The sequence below is a fragment of the Polyodon spathula genome, chromosome 10, assembly GCF_017654505.1.
Source record: "Polyodon spathula isolate WHYD16114869_AA chromosome 10, ASM1765450v1, whole genome shotgun sequence".
Taxonomy (NCBI): Eukaryota; Metazoa; Chordata; class Actinopteri; order Acipenseriformes; family Polyodontidae; genus Polyodon; species Polyodon spathula.
The window spans coordinates 44,751,889-44,770,886 of NC_054543.1; the positions used below are offsets into that span (position 1 = coordinate 44,751,889).

The 18,998-nt window shown below is 47.7% G+C and overlaps 2 protein-coding genes and 1 pseudogene across 3 annotated transcripts; 2 read left to right on the top strand and 1 right to left on the bottom strand.

Annotated features, from left to right (window-relative positions):
- Positions 1-684: 684 nt before the first annotated feature.
- Positions 685-2,479, top strand: LOC121321465 (annotated as a pseudogene).
- A 154-nt stretch (positions 2,480-2,633) lies between these two features.
- Positions 2,634-10,555, bottom strand: lcmt2 (leucine carboxyl methyltransferase 2). Of its 2 annotated transcripts, XM_041262320.1 has the most exons (15): positions 10,457-10,553; positions 10,244-10,311; positions 9,606-9,730; positions 9,429-9,510; positions 8,542-8,728; positions 7,232-7,388; positions 6,975-7,164; positions 6,605-6,712; positions 6,321-6,408; positions 5,298-5,615; positions 4,721-4,939; positions 4,370-4,467; positions 3,976-4,160; positions 3,503-3,638; positions 2,634-3,014 (listed from the first exon to the last, which is right to left on the bottom strand). In XM_041262320.1, the coding sequence occupies exons 2-15, from the start codon at positions 10,301-10,303 to the stop codon at positions 2,853-2,855; spliced, it is 2,115 nt and encodes a 704-aa protein (XP_041118254.1). In that variant the 5' UTR covers positions 10,304-10,311; positions 10,457-10,553; the 3' UTR covers positions 2,634-2,852. The 2 variants fall into 2 exon arrangements, with proteins under 2 accessions (XP_041118254.1, XP_041118256.1); XM_041262322.1 differs by lacking the exon at positions 6,605-6,712 and having other exon boundaries at positions 10,457-10,555.
- Positions 10,556-10,593: 38 nt separating this feature from the next.
- LOC121322407 (ras-related protein Rab-5B-like) lies at positions 10,594-18,604 on the top strand. Its single transcript, XM_041262323.1, has 6 exons — positions 10,594-10,695; positions 13,494-13,756; positions 14,482-14,633; positions 15,187-15,309; positions 15,536-15,629; positions 16,213-18,604. Exons 2-6 carry the CDS (start codon positions 13,597-13,599, stop codon positions 16,323-16,325), a joined length of 642 nt encoding a protein of 213 aa, XP_041118257.1. The 5' UTR covers positions 10,594-10,695; positions 13,494-13,596; the 3' UTR covers positions 16,326-18,604.
- Positions 18,605-18,998: the final 394 nt, after the last annotated feature.

Here is an 18,998-nt window from a genome sequence, read left to right on the forward strand (position 1 = left end):
TGCTCTCCCTCGCCCAACCATCACTGCAAGACCAGCCTGCAGAACAAGGTAGTGACCCCAGCAACACGCAGGGGTGGGGGGAGGAATGACAGGAGCTAACATGAAGCTGCATCGCTGCAACGAGTCCTTTTATATATCTCCTCTCACCTCTGAGGAACTCCATGCTAGAGCTGTGAGAATGTTAAGGTGGTGTGTGTGTTGGGCCGTCTTGTCTGTCTGCGCCCCTCCTACTGCTCACCCCCACGAGACCCCTGCTGCTGTCTGGGAACGTGACCCTGACCCATTACAACTCATCGCTGGAGGACCACATGGCGAGCGTTGGGCTTGCCGTGGTGCCCAACCTGTGGGACCAGCCTGTGTGCCTTGGATCAGAGGGCATAGAGACCCCCTCACCAAAACACCTAACACTTGGGAAATGTAAAGAAGTGGCTCCTACCCTCTGTCCTTAGTCTGTCTCCACTTCAACTTGCTCTAGTCCGGGTTTCCGTGCTGCGCTTTTAGTATTGCTTAGGGGTAACTTTTTGTAACTGTTTTCCAACTGCATTGCTGCTTTTTTGGATCTCATTTTCATGACAAAGTGATTGTCTCTCTTTATAAAACCCAGCAGGGTATAAAGGGCTGGAGCTTGGATTTCACTTCACAACAGCCTTCATAGATAGTAACAGACCAACCACTATATCAGTGATGGGCAGGGTAAGTCAGACATTCGCAGTCTATTATTATTATTATTATTATTATTATTATTACTGCATTTTCATTACTATGATTGCATCGCAGTCTTTAAAACATAATGACAACCTCTCATAAACAAAGGTTATAAGTTAATATGTACAGTTATTATTATTAGTTGACCCCGTCTTATGTGCAAGAGGACTGCGGAGAGAAGTGCGAAACATGAAGATACTCTTATAGCAAGAGAGACAGGGTCAGCTGTACATATTCTTCTAACTCATGCTTCAGTAAAAAGAAAAGAACACAGTAAACAATGAAGTCTGCTGTTTAATTGGTATTAGTTTGTAATACATTGAAAACAGATTCATTGCAAGGTCTCGCAGCTTGTTTTCATGCAGGCACTCCCTTTGAATTGGTGTGTTAACCAGACCCAGTGCTTTGGGAAGGTGGCATGTCAGAGCAGAGCGTTAATATTATTATTACAATTATTGTGGATTATTACAATTATCCTGTGGGACCGAAGTCCCAGTGTCCCTGTTGAATTAACCCATTTGCTGCAATGCGTTGTTTCAGAAGGCTGTGGTGAACATCATATTGTATTTGTCGGGTCAGAACTTGTTTGATTGTGAGCTAGTTTCAGAAATTTGCAGGGTCAGCTAGTGTCTGAATTGCTGAGGAGAACAGGTATTGACTTCTCTAGTAGGATGACCAGAAAACGCAGTGGTTGCATTGGTGGTGGTGTCTTCTCTTTGTTTCTTTTTTTGTTACGCAGCACCCCTCTATGGCCAATGTGTTTTACTGCTGTAATACCCGTATCCTCTCCAGATTGTGTTCTACGAAGACAAGAACTTCCAGGGTCGCTGGTACAAGTGTGACAGCGACTTCTCAGACTTCCACACCTACCTGAGCTGCTGCAACTGCATCCGCGTGCAGAGCGGGGCCTGGGAGGTGTACGAGCGCCCCAATTTCCTGGGGTACCAGTACGTGCTGACCCGCGGGAGTACCCCGAATACATACGCTGGATGGGCCTGAACGACAGGCTTGACTCCTGCAAGATGATCCACTTTGTACATCTGAACCTACTGTCCTTCTGTCTGTACAACATCCATACAGTGCATTTCAATCACGAGACAATGTGCACTCCCCCCACACCTGCTGGAGTCAATGCCACGTCGTGTCAGGGCTGTGAGCAGGGCTAACGGCAACCCAATCCCATGTTAGGTTTCCTATCATTTCAATTTTGTCCTTTAAAAAAGTAGTCCATCATTTGACCATTTGATCGTATATAGTACCCCATCAGGACCATCACATGTGTGGTATCTATCAGACTGCGAGCTGCATAGTGCGATCCGTACAGTGACATTAGTGTATCGTTACACCCTTCCCAGTGGTACTGCTGAACAGAGCACTGCGTGTTGCATTAGGGCTCACGAGCTAAAAACACTGATCTAGGGGACTATTCTACACTACTGACAGCCCTAGCCTCACTGGTGACCTTCCCTTCCCCTCTCTCACAGACCAGCGGTGGCCAGAACAAGATCCAGCTGTACGACATGGGCGACTTCTTAGGGCAGGTCTTTGAGGCCACGGAGGACTGCCCCTCGGTTATGGACCAGTTCCAAACCCGCGAGGTCCACTCCTGCAAGGTTCTGGAGGGCTCCTGGGTGTTCTTCGAGCATCCCAACTACTGGGGCCGTCAGTACCTGCTGGAGAAGGGGTGGTACCGCTAGCCTGTGTACTGGGGCGCCGTGTGCCCCACCGTGCAGTCCTTCCGTCGACTGATCGAGCGACTGCAGCAGCACGGCTCTGCCACAGCCCAGCTCAAATAAAACCACCGGCAAGCACCCCCCTGCACTGTAGGCTTGTGAGCTCAGAGCAGGTGTTAATGCTCAGCAATGACTGTTCTAATAAATCACCACCAGCCCAGGACACATCTTTAGTACAAAACCTTTTATTTTTTCCAGAATATTATCCTGCCGACCCCCAACACACACACACACACACACACACACACTTAGGAGGTTTCTTTTGTAGTAAATGCTGTCTCTAATCTAGTTTTAAAAAGCAGAAGTGTTATGGAATGTACAACAGGAGTCTTGGTAATTATAATGATATCTCCTCAGTCAGTTATTGAAGTATACCCCTGACTATTGGGAACCATCTTCTGTGCATATTGGGGCTCAGTCCAGGGCAGGGCTCAGGTCCAGGGTTACAGGTCTTGGGTTCAGATGAGTCCCGAATGAGAAGCAGTTTCCCCCTCCTCCAATCAGCAGCACCTCCCTCCCTCCATCCAGGAGCTCAGAACTATGAGAGTGCAGCATGAGGGGCCAGGGCACTGCCACCTGAGAAAGAGAGACAGACAGAGAGAGAAGGGGAGGGAGAGAGAGAGAGAGAGAGAATGAGGATGAGAGAGAAACACAAAGGCAGCACATTGCATCAGGCACTGATCATGACAGTATTGATAATTTGTTCAGTCTCGATTATTTATTGTTTTGACATTTTTTAAATGACGTCAAAGAAGCCTCTCCCCCAGGGTACAGCGGTGTGGTGCAGACCGAGGGGAAACAGAAAGAGTGTGTGAGAGAGAATCAGCTACTAACGAGACAGAAAGTAGCAATTAATGGCAGTTAAAACAGGATTGTAATCGTGACTATAGTCGCTAATTACAAATGCCATTAACCCACCAATTTCAAATCCTCGGACTTTGTAAATTAGTTTGTATTTTTAGAAACACACCCGAGAAACAACCCCTCCCCTATGAATAATATACAAAATGTGTTCATCTTAATGAATCTTCTCCTTCCATCCCCTTTCTCTCTCTGATACTAACCGTGTCGATGCTGTACTCTCTGCTGCCTCCTGTGGTCAGGTTGATCACCGCAACTCCCGGCACCCCGTCAGCCTGGATCCAAACTCCGCCCACCAGCACCAGCCGATCACCAATCACATGAGCCGTGTGAGAGTACCTGGAACATAGGGGCGTGTCAGGGGGAGGGGCTACATTCCCCAGAGAATACCAGGGGAGGGGAAGGATAGGGACCAAAGCAGGGTCCTTCACAAACATTCTGCAACTCATTCACTCTGCAGTCTTAGAAATCTAGAATGGAAGAACCACAATCAGTTTGGGGGTTATTACTGAAAGCATCAGCTGCCAGCCCTGAACTGATCGCACTACCCACAGCATGAATACGTCACTTGTATGACGCAGCAGGGCTGTGGGAGTTTTTAACTGTTGGGAGGCAGGTCCTGTGTTCAGTGTGGCTGGAGAGCACCTCTCCCTCCATGTCCCTCACAGTCTCTTACCTGGGGATGATGGGCGGCTCAGTCTTCAGCTCGTGCCAGTGGAAGCCGGACTGGGCAGGTCTGAGCAGCACCGTGGATCCAAGCGGGTTCTGCCCCCCCAGCCCCCCTGCAATCACCAGCCCCCCCGCATAGGGACAGGCGGAGTGGGAGTGACGAGGCTCGGGCACAGCGCCCCCTACAGGCACCTGAAACAGAGACACACATCATCATCATCACTCATCTCAAAGAGCTACACAAATATAATCTACAAAGCTAAAAGCAATGCTGGGAAGAGCTTTTAAAGGAGCCCAGAAACTGAACCTCAACGAGAGGGGTCACTTTCTAAATACCATCGGTGTGTACACCGGGAGACTGCCATGTAATCAACACTATGTTCCTGTGTCCCGGCTCTTACCTGAGTCCAGGTGTTCTCCTCCAGCTTGAGGAAGTGCCAGTCCTGAAGAGCCCGCTCCTCGGTGGAGCGCCCTCCGAACACAAACAGGTAGCTCTCCCCTGCACAAGAGAGCACAGAGCAGGGTTCAGCTGCAACCAACCCAGCTCCATCCACGCACACTTACTACACAAAACAGTCCCACCTTCCGCAAAGGACAAGGACCTAGGACGTGACAATACTGCTAACTGGAAGACATTTCACCTGTAATGGAACTCGCAGTGTAACTGCAGAAATGACTTGGTCTATCGACATTTTTTCCCCCTATGTTTTATAGACATGCAAGTTAAGCAGTAGGTCCCCCTCTCCCCTCACCTCTGAAGGTGAGCAGTGTCGCACTGTGCCTCCACCTTGGTCTGGGCGCAGTGCCACTACAGTTCAGCTCGCTGACGCTCAGCTTGGGGTCAGTAGGGGTCGTGGGGTCCCAGCTCACACTTAGCACACTGGTAGCAGGGCGCAGGGGGGACGCGCGCCCCCCAAACACCACACAACGCTGACCAGGAACGGGCGTCACCGTGTGGAACATCCTGCCACCTGCAGGAGGAAATGAGTCACTGCAGGCCAGCCAGGTAAACTATAAAAGTAATGATCTCATTTCCAAGACCCTCAAATCTCAATGAGGACCGAATACAGAACAGAAAACTAAATCCACCTGGCTGGAGTCTGGAAGAGCAGCACAAACTATACCCAAACCTGCAGACAACACTCTCCCTCTCTCTTGTTCTTTTCTGAGATCTGCATGTCCTGTAGCATTCCTCCACTGCAGTACTAACCTTGCACTAGACTGCGTGCTGGAGATCAGACACTAGTTCAAACTATAAGAAACAAAGTGAAATGGACAAGTGTTTCAGCAGACTCGTCGCACACTGGCACAGCAGTCTCATCTCCTCACCCAACTCTGTGCCCCTGGGACAGGCACATTTCCAGACAGCCTTGTCTCTGATGAGGATCCGAGTCTGGGCTCCTCGGCCGTGTCTTCCTGCCCCCCCGGTCACCAACACAGCGCTGCCGGGCCACAGGGAAGCACAGCCCAGTCCAAACCCAGCCAGACCAGTACAACCCAGTCCAGACTCAGACAGGTCAGTACAACCCACTCCAGACCCGGGCAGGCCAGTACAGCACAGTCCAACTCCCTCAGGCTCCAAGGGTACAACAGAGACTGGGAGCAACTGGGAGCTGAGTGCTGGCACCAGTGCTGGGACTGGAGATTCTGTGGAGAAAAAGCAAAGAACTCGCTCACTCAACAGTAAGGCCAAAAGCTGTTTCAGATCAAGAAATCAAGTCGGATGTTAATCGGTCTTATTGCATCGAAACAGTGTCTTGCTATTTGTGGCAGGGCGGAAGCACCACCCATGTAAATTTTGTGTTAATAAAAAGCGTATTATTTTGAATTTATGTTTGGCAGGGATGAGATTCATTCTATCCCTGCCAGAATCGACATGGGCAATGTGGCAGAGGCCTTGATCGAATAATCGATGGTCACTTGAGCCCCAGCCACGTGCTACAAAATAGAAGCAAAATCCATTCATTTCAGTTTTAGTAGGTTTTGTTTTTTTAAATGGGAAAGGGGTGAAGTCAGTGTGAATTGAGTAACCATTTCCAATGTTCCGGTGTTTATTAGCTATACCCCGATTTCATTTTTTTTTTTTTGTATCAATGTTGTTTTATCAGTTTTTATCAGTTAAAACAGAAAGTCTGAAGCTCTAATTATAAATCACTGCGAGCCGGTGTGCGAGCACCAGAGCTGAGTTCACTTGTTAAGGCTGATGAGACAATCGCACAGCTAGAGACAGCAGGCATCGCTCTCCGCAGCAGCAGCCTGATTGAAGCATGAACCAGCATTCAGTCTCCAGGGCAGACAGCACACTCCCTGAGGACAGGCGGATATACAGGAGAGCGAGAGGGGGAGTCTCACCACAAGGGGGGCAGATCAGGGGCTGGTGCGTCAGCTCTCCTTTCGATGCAGCCAGGATGAAATAGTGCGAGCACTTCAGGTGCCACTCCTGTGGAACGAAAGCATGCAGCATTAGAGTGAGACAGTCTTCATCGCTGCCAGGACAGGACTCACACCTCACTACCTGAAGCACTGAAACAATGAAAGGCGGAAATGGGCAGATGAAGCTTTAGAACAGACAAACACACTGACAGACACACACACACACACAGGCACACAGACACACACACACACAGCCTCTCTACCTCATACTCATCGAAGGGCTCCAGACGCTCCAATCTACTGCGTTCCTCTTCACTCAGGAACTCGAAGTAGAACTGGTTCATGTCGACGCACACACACTCCTCCCAGCCCTGCATGGCACACACAGGAACACAGAGTCACCCCCAGGGAGGGCTGGTGAGAGGCCCTGGTATGCTACTGGATTCATAGGGGTCACAATTCTATGTAAAATTATAAACAACCAAACAACAGGGTTTGATTAAGAGTGCAAGGTGAGACTGGAGTGTGTCTATTTTTGTGTGTGTGTGTCAGTGTCAGTGTCAGTGTGTACATGTCAGCGTGTGTGTCAGTATGTGTGTGCGTGTCATGTCAGTGTGTGTGTGTGTGTCTCACCCTGTCCAGGAACCGTTGCCTCTGGGCCTGCTTGTCTGGGTAACGACTGAGCGCGTGCAGAGTGGAGTTGAGCTGCAGGAAGTGCTGCTGCATGACCCTTCCGAAGGGGTCGTGTGGGTGGAGCTGCTCGTACATCACAAACACGGAGGAGGGGAAAAGAGCAGACGCCCACTGGATCAGAGCTTCAGACCTGAGAGACAGACACAGTGAGAGAGGGATACACTCACTCTCCCACTCACACTCAGTACTGCCCTCACCTGGTGTTGTCCATGTATGTCAGCACCACCTCAGAGAGGAGCAGAGTAGGGGTGCTGGTCTGCAGCCCTGCCTCTTTCAGAGCGCTCTCTAGTCCTCCCAGTGCCTTCAGATCCACACCCACCAGTCTGTAGTCTGCGCTGCTGAGCACCAGGGGACCTGAGCACAGGAGAGGGCAAACACAGAATGAACCCAACTCTGTCTGCCCAGATACCCAGACCGGGCTGTTTCAGTGGCTGTGCCTCTATGCATTAGTAGAGAACAGTGCAGGGCCGGCGCCAAGGAGGGGGCCTTTGAGGGCTGTGCCCCCCCCCCCCCCCCCCCCCCCAGTTTAGATCTAGTGCCCCCCAGTTCAGATCCCAGATTGGATTAAAAATCTTGAACAAATCTTAATAAAAGTACTACATGCTCTACCTGTGTACAAATGCGTACCAGTAATACCCCCATTAGCAACCTCCTTTGCAGGGTCCCCTTTTTCAGTCTGTGACATCTTCAAATCTACACATTTCAAGGGCAGTAATATTGCAGAGGAAACTACTTGACTTAGGAGACCTTTTCCATAATTTGCACCCCCCCCCCCCCCCCACCCCACAAGTGCCCTCTGCAGTAAGCGTGTGGGTAAGAACATAAGAACATAAGAAAGTTTACAAACGAGAGGAGGCCATTCGGCCCATCTTGCTCGTTTGGTTGTTAGTAGCTTATTGATCCCAAAATCTCATCAAGCAGCTTCTTGAAGGATCCCAGGGTGTCAGCTTCAACAACATTACTGGGGAGTTGATTCCAGACCCTCACAATTCTCTGTGTAAAAAAGTGTCTCCTATTTTCTGTTCTGAATGCCCCTTTTTCTAAACTCCATTTGTGACCCCTGGTCCTTGTTTCTTTTTTCAGGCTGAAAAAGTCCCTTGGGTCGACACTGTCAATACCTTTTAGAATTTTGAATGCTTGAATTAGGTCGCCACGTAGTCTTCTTTGTTCAAGACTGAACAGATTCAATTCTTTTAGCCTGTCTGCATATGACATGCCTTTTAAGCCCGGAATAATTCTGGTCGCTCTTCTTTGCACTCTTTCTAGAGCAGCAATATCTTTTTTATAGCGAGGTGACCAGAACTGCACACAATATTCAAGATGAGGTCTTACAAGTGCATTGTACAGTTTTAACATTACTTCCCTTGATTTAAATTCAACACTTTTCACAATGTATCCGAGCATCTTGTTAGCCTTTTTTATAGCTTCCCCACATTGCCTAGATGAAGACATTTCTGAGTCAACAAAAACTCCTAGGTAGCAGGGACTGTGTGCTGTAGTCTCTTACTGTGCTGTGATGCAGCAGACTCTGTGGTCCCCAGTATTTCTCTCAGGGCGGGGTCTCTGTTGATCAGGGCGGCTTTGCGTTGTGCCACGTCGGGGAAGTCCACCTCGAAAACCACAGCACCCCTCAGCTCTCCCCCCACCTTCAACTGGAAATACAAGGTGTCGAACCCAGCTCCCAGGGACAGCAGCTAAGAGACGAGGGAGAGTGAGATCAGAGAAAGGAGAAGGAGAGAGTGAGATCAGAGAAAGGAGAAGAAGAGAGTGAGATCGGAGAAAGGGGAAGGAGAGTGAGATCGGAGAAAGAAGGAGAGAGTGAGATCAGAGAAAGGGGAGAGAGAGTGAGATCAGAGAAAGGAGAAGGAAAGAGTGAGATCAGAGATAGGGGAAGAAGAGAGTGAGATCGGAGAAAGGAGAAGGAGAGAGCGAGATCAGAAAGGGGAGGGAGAGAGCAAGATCAAAGGAGGAGAGAGTGAGATCGGAGATAGGAGGAGAGTGAGATCAGAGAAAGGGGAGGGAGAGAGTGAGATCAGAGAAAGGGAAGGGATAAAGCAAGATCAGAAAAAGGAGAAGGAGAGAGTGAGATCAGAGAAAGGGGAAGGAGAGTGAGATCAGAGAAAGGAGAAGGAGTGAGATCGGAGAAAGGAGAAGGAGAGAGTGAGATCGGAGAAAGGGGAGGGAGAGAGTGAGATCAGAGAGAAAGGGGAGGGAAAGATCAGGAGAAAGGGCAGGGGCGCATCAGGAGAAAGGGGAGGGTGGGAGAGGGAGGGAGCCCCCCTTATCACAGCATGTGCATATCCAGGTGAACAGTAGGAGAACGCTGAATGAGCTCTGCAATGATGGACAGTGGTGTTTTAATGTACACTTGTATGTGCTCAGTAGAGCTGGTACCTGTCTCCTGGTGCAGGATTGCGTTCGCTGCAGAAACTCCATCAGACAGTGATCAACAGCCTTCGCTCGGATGTAGTAACCCCTGGGAACAGGAGAACACGGCATTGTCAGTGACACGCAGTCAATGACATGGTGTCAATGACAGTACTCCCTTGTACCAGAACACTGCTGGCTGACCTGTTGATGAGAGGCGCGCGGCGGGCGGTCTTCATCACGAAGCTCTTCAGGAAGTCATCGTGGAAGTACCCGCGCGCAGCCGCTGAACACTTACTGACGATGCTGCTGTCATTGGTGCCCTGAACCTGGGAGAGGGAGAGAGAGGTGAGAGGGGGGGTGGGGAGGTGCTGTTTAGTCAGGTACATTCTTGCGGATCTACACAGCCCCCCCTGAACCAATGGCACCAGTCAGTCAGTACTGATGTGGTGTTAGAAAGTGGTACATCATAAGAATGTGGTACATGTACCAAAACTTGACCAGTGTAACGGCAGAAAATGGCACACTGTCAATGCTGTGATTGACGACTGCGCAAAACACTACAAGACAAACTGTAGTTCACCCACAAAATCGTCTATGTTTACAATTTTAGATAACACAATGTTCCTCTTCAGTTAAAGTCACATACATTTGCTGAATTGTAAAATTACATATATATATATAAAATAACTTTAAGGTCCAAACTCAATACATCGTACCCCCTTCAGGTGGGCATTTCTTTGTTTCTGAGCTCAATTAATTTGCATGTGTCTTGGCAAGCGCTGTACACTGTGTAGCACTTCTTAACGCGTACCACAAAATAATACTAAGCCTGAACTCACAGCCGTGTCTTTCCCGAACTGCTGCTTCTTGCTGTTAGAGCGCCTCTCCTCGCACAGCATAACTACGACTGCAAGACAACAATAATGTTATATAAATGATCAACACAATTTAAAAAATGCAGCTGCTTCTATCAACAGCACCCTGCGACTTAAACACTACTGACACGATCTATCGGTACAAACATGTCAACTCAAAATAATAACTAAACAAACCCGCGATTGATATAGCCTGCTGCTGGCGACATGTGGTTCCGTTGCTCTGAGATACATTACTCTTCCTTCGGCCAGTCCAGCACAGCTCATTTAGAACGAATGGATGAAGTGCTGGCTAGTGCGGCTGCGCGGCTGTGCAGGAAGTAGGAGACGGTCATCTGACAGAGCGAGCAAAAACAACAACAGCCCGCTGACAGCAGATCGAAGAGAGAAGGTCGCTTTTCTTATCCCGACATCAGGTAATTTACTCGTAATCTATACCCCGGGGGAGCCCTGTCATCCACGACACAGGGCCGGTCGGGACCGGCCGTTTTGTTCAGACTTTACCCCGACAATGGGCGCTGTGAATGTAATTTGGGGCAGAGTTTCTTTGGAACCGTTCTGGCTGCCTTGCAAGACTGGCTTGACACTTTTTTAATGCTGTCATTTAAATGCAAACCTGGCTTCCGCTGGTACTGCGCTCCCATTGAGATGAAACGTGGCTCGTAGTTCTTTGCACAAGGTGTGATTGGAATCGGTTGTTTTCTGGAGATGTCTTTCTGTCTGACCATCTTTCAAACTTTGTGTTTGCTACGGAAATACTTGTGGTCGATGTTACTACCAGACCGCGGCTTCTTATTGCGTTTCATTGACAGGCTCAGCGTGTCCCTGTCACAGTGTTATTGTGCAGTTAAGAGGAGGCTGGGATCCATGTTCAGTTCGGTACTGTGCGAGTTCTGGGCACCGGCGTCTAACCTTCCCCTCTGGTTCAGGGAGCTGTTCACGTTCACCAAGGCGCTGCATGTGCTTATCCGTACATACACCTGCTCGCCTTTCAGGAATCTCGTCCACTATTGCATGTGCTGCACTGCAGAGTGGAAATATTTCAGAGCTTACAGCCTTAGTATAAGTGTATCCGTGGGCAGTTATTAAACTCTCTGGATCACGTCCTCTGTTCACCCTGCCCCTGGTATGGCATGTGCTTCTTTTAAAGCTGTGCTGTACGGTACTGTTTTTTATTCTTGTTCTTATTGCACAAGCTCGGTAATAAAATGCGAGGCCTGTCTGTTGTTTGGTTGCCTGACAGATTCATTTTCATTTCGTTTGGTACGATAGCGTATTAAAAGGTAACATAACAATGTTTTGGCCAGTGTTTTCATAAGTGTAATGTGAAACGTTTATATGCGTGACTTATTGACGTATTCTAAGATTTACTGTATGGCCTCTGATTGTGTGTTCTTGGAGTTCTGTGTGTGTTCTTGGAGTTCTGTATGTGTTCTTGGAGTTCTGTATGTGTTCTTGGAGTTCTGTATGCGTTCCTGGAGTTCTGTATGCGTTCCTGGAGTTCTGTATGTGTTCTTGGAGTTCTGTATGTGTTCTTGGAGTTCTGTATGTGTTCTTGGAGTTCTGTATGTGTTCCTGGAGTTCTGTATGCGTTCCTGGAGTTCTGTATGCGTTCCTGGAGTTCTGTATGTGTTCCTGGAGTTCTGGCGAGGTACAATAGCAGCACGGGCTATAAGACACTGATCATTTTCTGTTGACTCTCTTTGTCTCGGTTTAGTGCTGAAGACCTATCTCATCATTTATAAAGCTGAGTGAGGCAGCAAGTCTTAAAATAGGTGCCCAGTCTCTTCTGGGGCTTCCCAACCCAACCTTCCTTCTGTGCTCGTTCCTGTTTGAAACTGTGTAGCTGGAGCAGAGGTAATGACTGCATAGCTGTTGGGAGGCATACCTGTGTTTCTGTGGAGAGTCGACAGAGACTATCACTGAAGAGGTGAAAGTGGGAAAACGGGGTGGGGGGCAAACTGGCATCTGTCAGTGTGTCTGTCTGATGTGTGTAGTGCCTGTGATGGGTGAGGCACTGCCTGGTTCTCCAGTGTTGAAACTGGGCTCAGTAACGGTCTGTAGAGAAAGCTGCTGATTCATGTGGAGGGGTGACTTCTGCTTTCACTCTGCTTCCGGTGCTGATCTGTGAGGAGGCCGCTGCCACTCGGGAGCTGAACTTCCTCTCCAGAATAAGCAACTGCGGAATCTCTTGGCAAACACACAAGAGACTGCATCTGGCTGATTTAAAAAAACAAACAAAAAAATAAAATAAATACATTTCTCTTCACTGCTTAGAGCAAACAATATGTATACTTTTAGGGTCTTTTCTAGAGATGTTTATTTATAGATTTTAGCTGGCAGTGTGCATAGAAAATCTGGACTTGACTTTACAATAACACTGGGATTTATAAAACAGACCTCCTCCAGTCCCGTCAGAGAAAAGGAATACTCTGAAATGAGCCTTTTCAGAAAGAAAGAAGAGTGACATCAGACTGTTTAAAATCATTGAGTCAACACTAGGAAGGGAATGCTGGATAAGATGCCTTTAAACACTTTCCTGTTAGAGGCTCACAGAACACATTCATGTACACTTCGCTGCATTCCTATTGTTTGAGATATGGATATCCTTAAATGAGGTTGGGAATCAAACTGAGGATGAAGAGTCGGCCAGTTGAAAGTGGACAGTCCTTCCCTCCCTTAATCAGAACAGATGAGGCCTTGTATCCAGCTTGCTTGCTGGCAGCATTTTTTAACAAGCCCTGGTGGTCTGTGAGGTTTGTGATGAAACCTCTGTAACTATCTCCCAAAGTGTGGTCTCTCAGTGCTCAGTCACATGGCTGCAGCAGACTAGCTTCCATCCACACTGCACAGAGCAGACATCACAGGGGCGCCAGGGCTCAGTGTGATAGTGTTCATCCAGGGGCCTGAGGGACTGCTGGCCTCTGGCAGTGTGTCTGTCTGTCACAGCACAGGGCTGGGTGCAGCAAGTTTAGGATACTGAAATGCTATTTTAAGAGGGACATTTATCCGACTGCCCTAGAGAGTGTGAACCTGACGTGTCATGTTTGTGTTGTAAAGAGGGGTGTTCTGTTACTTTGCAGTTGACTGTCCATTTAACATTCTGCACAAAGTGAATCCCCAGTAGAGTAACGGCATCCACAGTGTTAGTTTACTTTCACATCTTTTTTTATTTTTATACATTTATTAACATGCCTTTCTTTTCTTGTTTTAGGAGTGGAGAGAGCTGTGAGCCGCCGCCTCCCCCCCAACCCTGTCCTGCACAGCGCCCCCACCAGGAGACCCACAGAGAGGCCCGTTCGCCACAACGCTGCTCCATGGCCAGCAGAGGGAGTGCCCGGCCCAACGGCTTGGGCCAGACCAAGATATGCCAGTTCAAACTGGTTCTGCTGGGAGACATGGCGGTGGGCAAGTCCAGCCTAGTGCTTCGATTCGTCAAGGGGCAGTTCGACGAGTTCCAGGAGACCACGATAGGGGGTGAGAGGACACAGGCTAGGGGACACATACAGACGCATGAGACAGAGATGGACATGCAGAAACTCTCAGCAACAAATATGCATAACCCAGAGTGTAGTAAGTGATGGTTGCAGACCATCGCTGCTCGTTTGTTATTCTTTCCTTGTTCAGTGACCTTGCAGGTGCCCATGCTGTACAGTAGGGCCGTGGAGCTGGTAAGGAGTGAGAGGGTTTACCCAAAAGAGTGATTTCTTCAGGTCACCTGGAGCATGTGCGTGAGTGTGGGTGTGCGTGTTTGTGGGGTTTCCTTGTACAGAGGAGCAGTTCCGTATAATTCACTGACTGACAAATGGCTCTGCTTCTCAGTCATTGAATTAAATTACATTGAGTTAGATACACATTCATTTGAATATAGTTACGTAGATATTCACATATATATATATATATTATATGAATGAATGAGTGGGGAAATTATTAATTTACTAAAAAGTCTGCAGAAGGACAAGTAAAGCTAAATTGCTTTATAAAGATGTGGAAACCATTATTCAGTTAAATAAAACATGACGTACTCAATTGTTAGAATGGCTCCCTCCATATTTCCCCGATTTGATCATACTTGAACATGAATACAGTTAAATCACGGTTGGGCCCCGGTGCCACTAAATTATAAGGTAGTCTGTCTTCACAGTGTAAGACGGTCTAACAAGGAGGAGCTCTGCAGCTGATTGTCCCCTTGCTCCCCGCAGCGGCGTTCCTGGCGCAGTCTGTGTGTCTGGATGACACGACAGTGAAGTTTGAGATCTGGGACACGGCGGGGCAGGAGAGATACCACAGCCTGGCGCCCATGTACTACAGAGGAGCGCAGGCTGCCATTGTGGTGTTCGACATCACCAAACCGGTGCGTGCACAAACGCTCACTACTGCCACCTGCAGCTCTGTACTGTCACAACACACAAACACTCACTACTGCCACCTGCAGCTCTGTACTGTCACAACACACAAACGCTCACTACTGCCACCTGCAGCTCTGTACTGTCACAACACACAAACGCTCACTACTGCCACCTGCAGCTCTGTACTGTCACAACACACAAACGCTCACTACTGCCACCTGCAGCTCTGTACTGTCACAACACACAAACGCTCACTACTGCCACCTGCAGCTCTGTACTGTCACAACACACAAACGCTCACTACTGCCACCTGCAGCTCTGTACTGTCACAACACACAAACGCTCACTACTGCCACCTGCAGCTCTGTACTGTCACAACACACAAACGCTCACTACTGCCACCTGCAGCTCTGTACTGTCACAACACACAAACGCTCACTACTGCCACCTGCAGCTCTGTACTGTCACAACACACAAATGCTCACTACTGCCACCTGCAGCTCTGTACTGTCACAACACACAAACACTCACTACTGCCACCTTTGCTGCCCCCTGTAGGAGACGTTTGAGCGTGCGAAGGCCTGGGTGAAGGAGCTGCAGAGACAGGCCAGCCCCAACATCGTCATCGCACTGGCTGGGAACAAGTCCGACCTGGCAGAGAGGCGCATGGTGGAGTACGAGGTGTGAGATACAGAGGGATAGGAGCACTATAGTGCACGATATTACAGTAACTTTAATATTATATCTGCTAGCATATGACTCAGCAGGGAGATGCACACGACAGTGCATAGCATGCTTCTGGCTCTGTTGCTAATGCCATTCCTCTGAAGTGTGGTAGGCTGGTTTGCAGGTAGCCTGTACCAGCGGTCCCTGCTCCTCACACTGTGTCTCTCCCTCCCGTTCCCAGGAGGCTCAGACGTACGCCGAGGACACAGGGCTGCTCTTCATGGAGACTTCAGCTAAGACTGCCATGAACGTCAACGAGCTGTTCCTGGCCATCGGTGAGCCTGTACACACACACACACACACACACACACACACACACACACACACACGAGCATACAGGCACGCACGTGCAAACAAGCATACCTACACTTGCATACAGGCACACTCACAGGTGAGATGTCAAACTGAAGTCCTCTTGACTGCAGTGCTTGCTCCTCATTTTGCTGTCTGACTGACAAACACACAAAACATTCTGAAATAGTGAAATCGGTGGATTAGTGATGGCCTGACTGTCAATTAACTTAAAATGAGTTAAATCACCATGCAAATGAACTGGGGCCCCTCTGTCTGTAAATGGTTGCAATAGGTAAACATCCTGTTCCTGACTGAGGGACTGAGCCACTGACTCCTCTGTGCTGTCTGAAGCCCAAGCACCCACTATATAAGGTGTCTGTTTATCTCACTTACTGCATTATGGCTAAAATAAGTTCATAAGAAATAATAAAGGCAGCAGCACAAAGAGAATCCAAACTATTATCTGTAAATATTGTATATGGTATAAATATCGGTTCTTCTATCGATATAAATGTTTGTTCTTAAATTATGTTTATAAAATGTAAAATATGTTTATTTGTTTAGCAAAGAAGATGCCAAAAACGGACACGCAGAATCTGACACACGCTGCCAGACATCGAGGGGTTAACCTGCATGACGCAGAGGCACAGTCCAGCAGGGGGTGCTGTGGCAACTAAACAATGTCATCGTGCCTTTCTCTTTCCAATTTCATTTGAACCCAAAAGACTTGGTGAAATAGTGAGTGTGAAGAATCAGAAGACTGTGAGCGGGAAAGGGGGTTTACATAACTGGCACTAATATATAGTAGTTTATGATTTTGTTTTTATAAATAATCTTTCTGATCCTTATGTAAGATTGAGCATTTCAGTACAGACACACAGACGGAGAGAGATGCACACAATGGTAAAGCTTGATCCTCGCTTTATTACAGAAACTGCATCAGGGCTCCCATTGCACAGCAAACAGCACCACCCTCGGTTCTCCTGTGAGCTTCATTGCATAAACCCGAGCTGGGGCCGATGCGCCAGTCTCCGGTGGGTCTAACCAAGCTCATAGGTAATACTGTAATGGCTCAGACTGCTATGCCTTGATTCCACAGACAAAATCAACAGCATTTGGTAAAACGTTGACTCTCAAGAAGCCCAGTTGCATTCCCAAGTATCTTTTCAGAAAACCCATTAATTTCGGGTTCCAGGTCCTTACCCCAAACGTCAACTGACGGTTTAAAACTGGGTCCTAGGGTGTGTAAGATTAACGTTAGAGCAAGGAAGTGTGCAATACTGTAATTGAGAGTAACATTCATCAGCTACTCCGAAGCCTTGTTCATTTTAATATGCAGCTGAACTGCGTGGCCTTAATTCCACTGGTTAGAGTTGAGGGGACTGGGAGGGAGGCAGGCAGTGTGGTCTAGAGGTTATCGCTGAGGGACTGGGAGAAGTATTTTCAGCTGTCTGTCTGAGACAACCCTCCCTTTGTCCTCGTAGCAGTAAATGAGAACCAGTTAAAAGAGGACGTTCCTCACTATTTGAAGTCATGGTTTTGCAAACGGAACTGCTGTGAAGGCAGGCGATGTGTTGTTAACTGTAATAACAATGGGTACTGTGTATGTGAATTGTCACATGGCAGGAGGAGGAGGAGGAGGAGGGTGAAAGTGTAAATGTATATACTGTATGAGCCCATTAACTACCGGGTTTAATTTATTCTGATGATTAAAATGCAGTTTAATATTCATGAAACTGTTCTAGACTGTTATCTGGCTTCTTAAACAAATACCAAACTTTTAAAAATACATCCAGACAGATGATTTTAGGAGAGGGACCAGCTCCTAAACTACAGCATTAGAATATGTTGATGCCCTGAGGTTCCTCCAAAATGAAAAAGGGATAAGGGTAGATGTGAACCAACATAACCATGAGGGCTGCCCTACAGTGGTGCACTTTCAGTGAATACAGTATTTTTATTGCACCTTTCATCACTGATCTCAAAGCACTTCACACACATAATTAAACCAAAAACATTCATAAAACCCAAATCAAAAAAGAGATACCAACTGCTTCATAAACACAGGTGGAAATGCTACTGACCACAATTAAGGGCGGGACCTTTAAAGGAGGCCAGTCCCCAAGTAAACTGGTTCGTTAAGATGTGTGTCTCAAGCAGCCAGCTGCTTTTCAAAATAATTCACTCCTGTGAAAAAATCTGGATTAAATAATGAAATGGTGGAAGTTATTAAAAGAAGCTGACCCAGTCACTTCTTCAGAGTACTTAACTGGGAAGCACAGCTAAGAGGTTTGGTCCCAGTGCACTGTATTGTAGCATTGCTTTATTAATGAGTAATAAAGAAAAATCTGTATTTCACTTCTGCTGTATTCCTGTTATGTGCTGTGCACTCACTGAACCTGCCCTTAGGATGCTTAACTAACCCTTCTCTGCTCTGACAGCTGAATGAACCAGCTTGCAGAGGGAGGGGGGCACAGTCACTGGAACAGCACATGCTTTACTCCCCTCTTCAGCAATTCATTTCTGTTTTTCTCGTCTCTCACTGCTGGAGAACGAGGTCACTGGAGCCATGTGATAGGCAGAGAGGTGCTCCTGGTGTTCCTCGTTCAAGGCTGGTGCACATTTCTATCAGGTTACAGTAAAAGAAGTCCCTGTTCCCAGCTTTTTGTATTGTACTGCAGGCTACTGTACTGACAGCAGCCACATACAGTCCTGTTAACCCCTCACTGTTTCTCACCGTTGTTCAATATCTGTACAAAGAACAACAATAATGTACACACCTGACGAGTGAGCAGGTTACTCGTAATCACTGCTGTTCCCCGTTCACTCAGTCTGGATCGTGTTATTAAGCAGCACTAGGAGTGTTTTAGCCTGTTCCTATTTACTGTAACAAAACGTATTAAAATCCCTCTGCACTATTTTTGTTTTTTTCTTAATTAAAGCTGATCTTACATCCTAACAGCGCTTTCTTGGCTTTTCTTTCTCCGAGGCTGGACTAGGTCTTTAAAGAAGTACCAGTTGTTACAGAGACCCCTGGTGTCATTATTTGATTCCCTTCCTCTGTGTTACAAAAACATACAGTGATTACTCAACTTGCAGCTTCTGCATCCCTACAGCAGAATACAACACCAGCCTCGCTTCAGTGGAAATGAATCAGAAATCTGTTCAGAACCTAATAAGTGCTGACCAGGCCAGGAGAGCTCCCAAACGCAAAAGCAGCAAGTTCCCAAGTACTGACCCGGCTCAGCTTTGGAGATCTGGACTGAAGTGCAGTAATTTGGATGTTCAAGAGCTAAAGCTGATGTTTGTTTCCCTTGGTGCATCAAAAAAACAACAAGCAAACAAGTGTC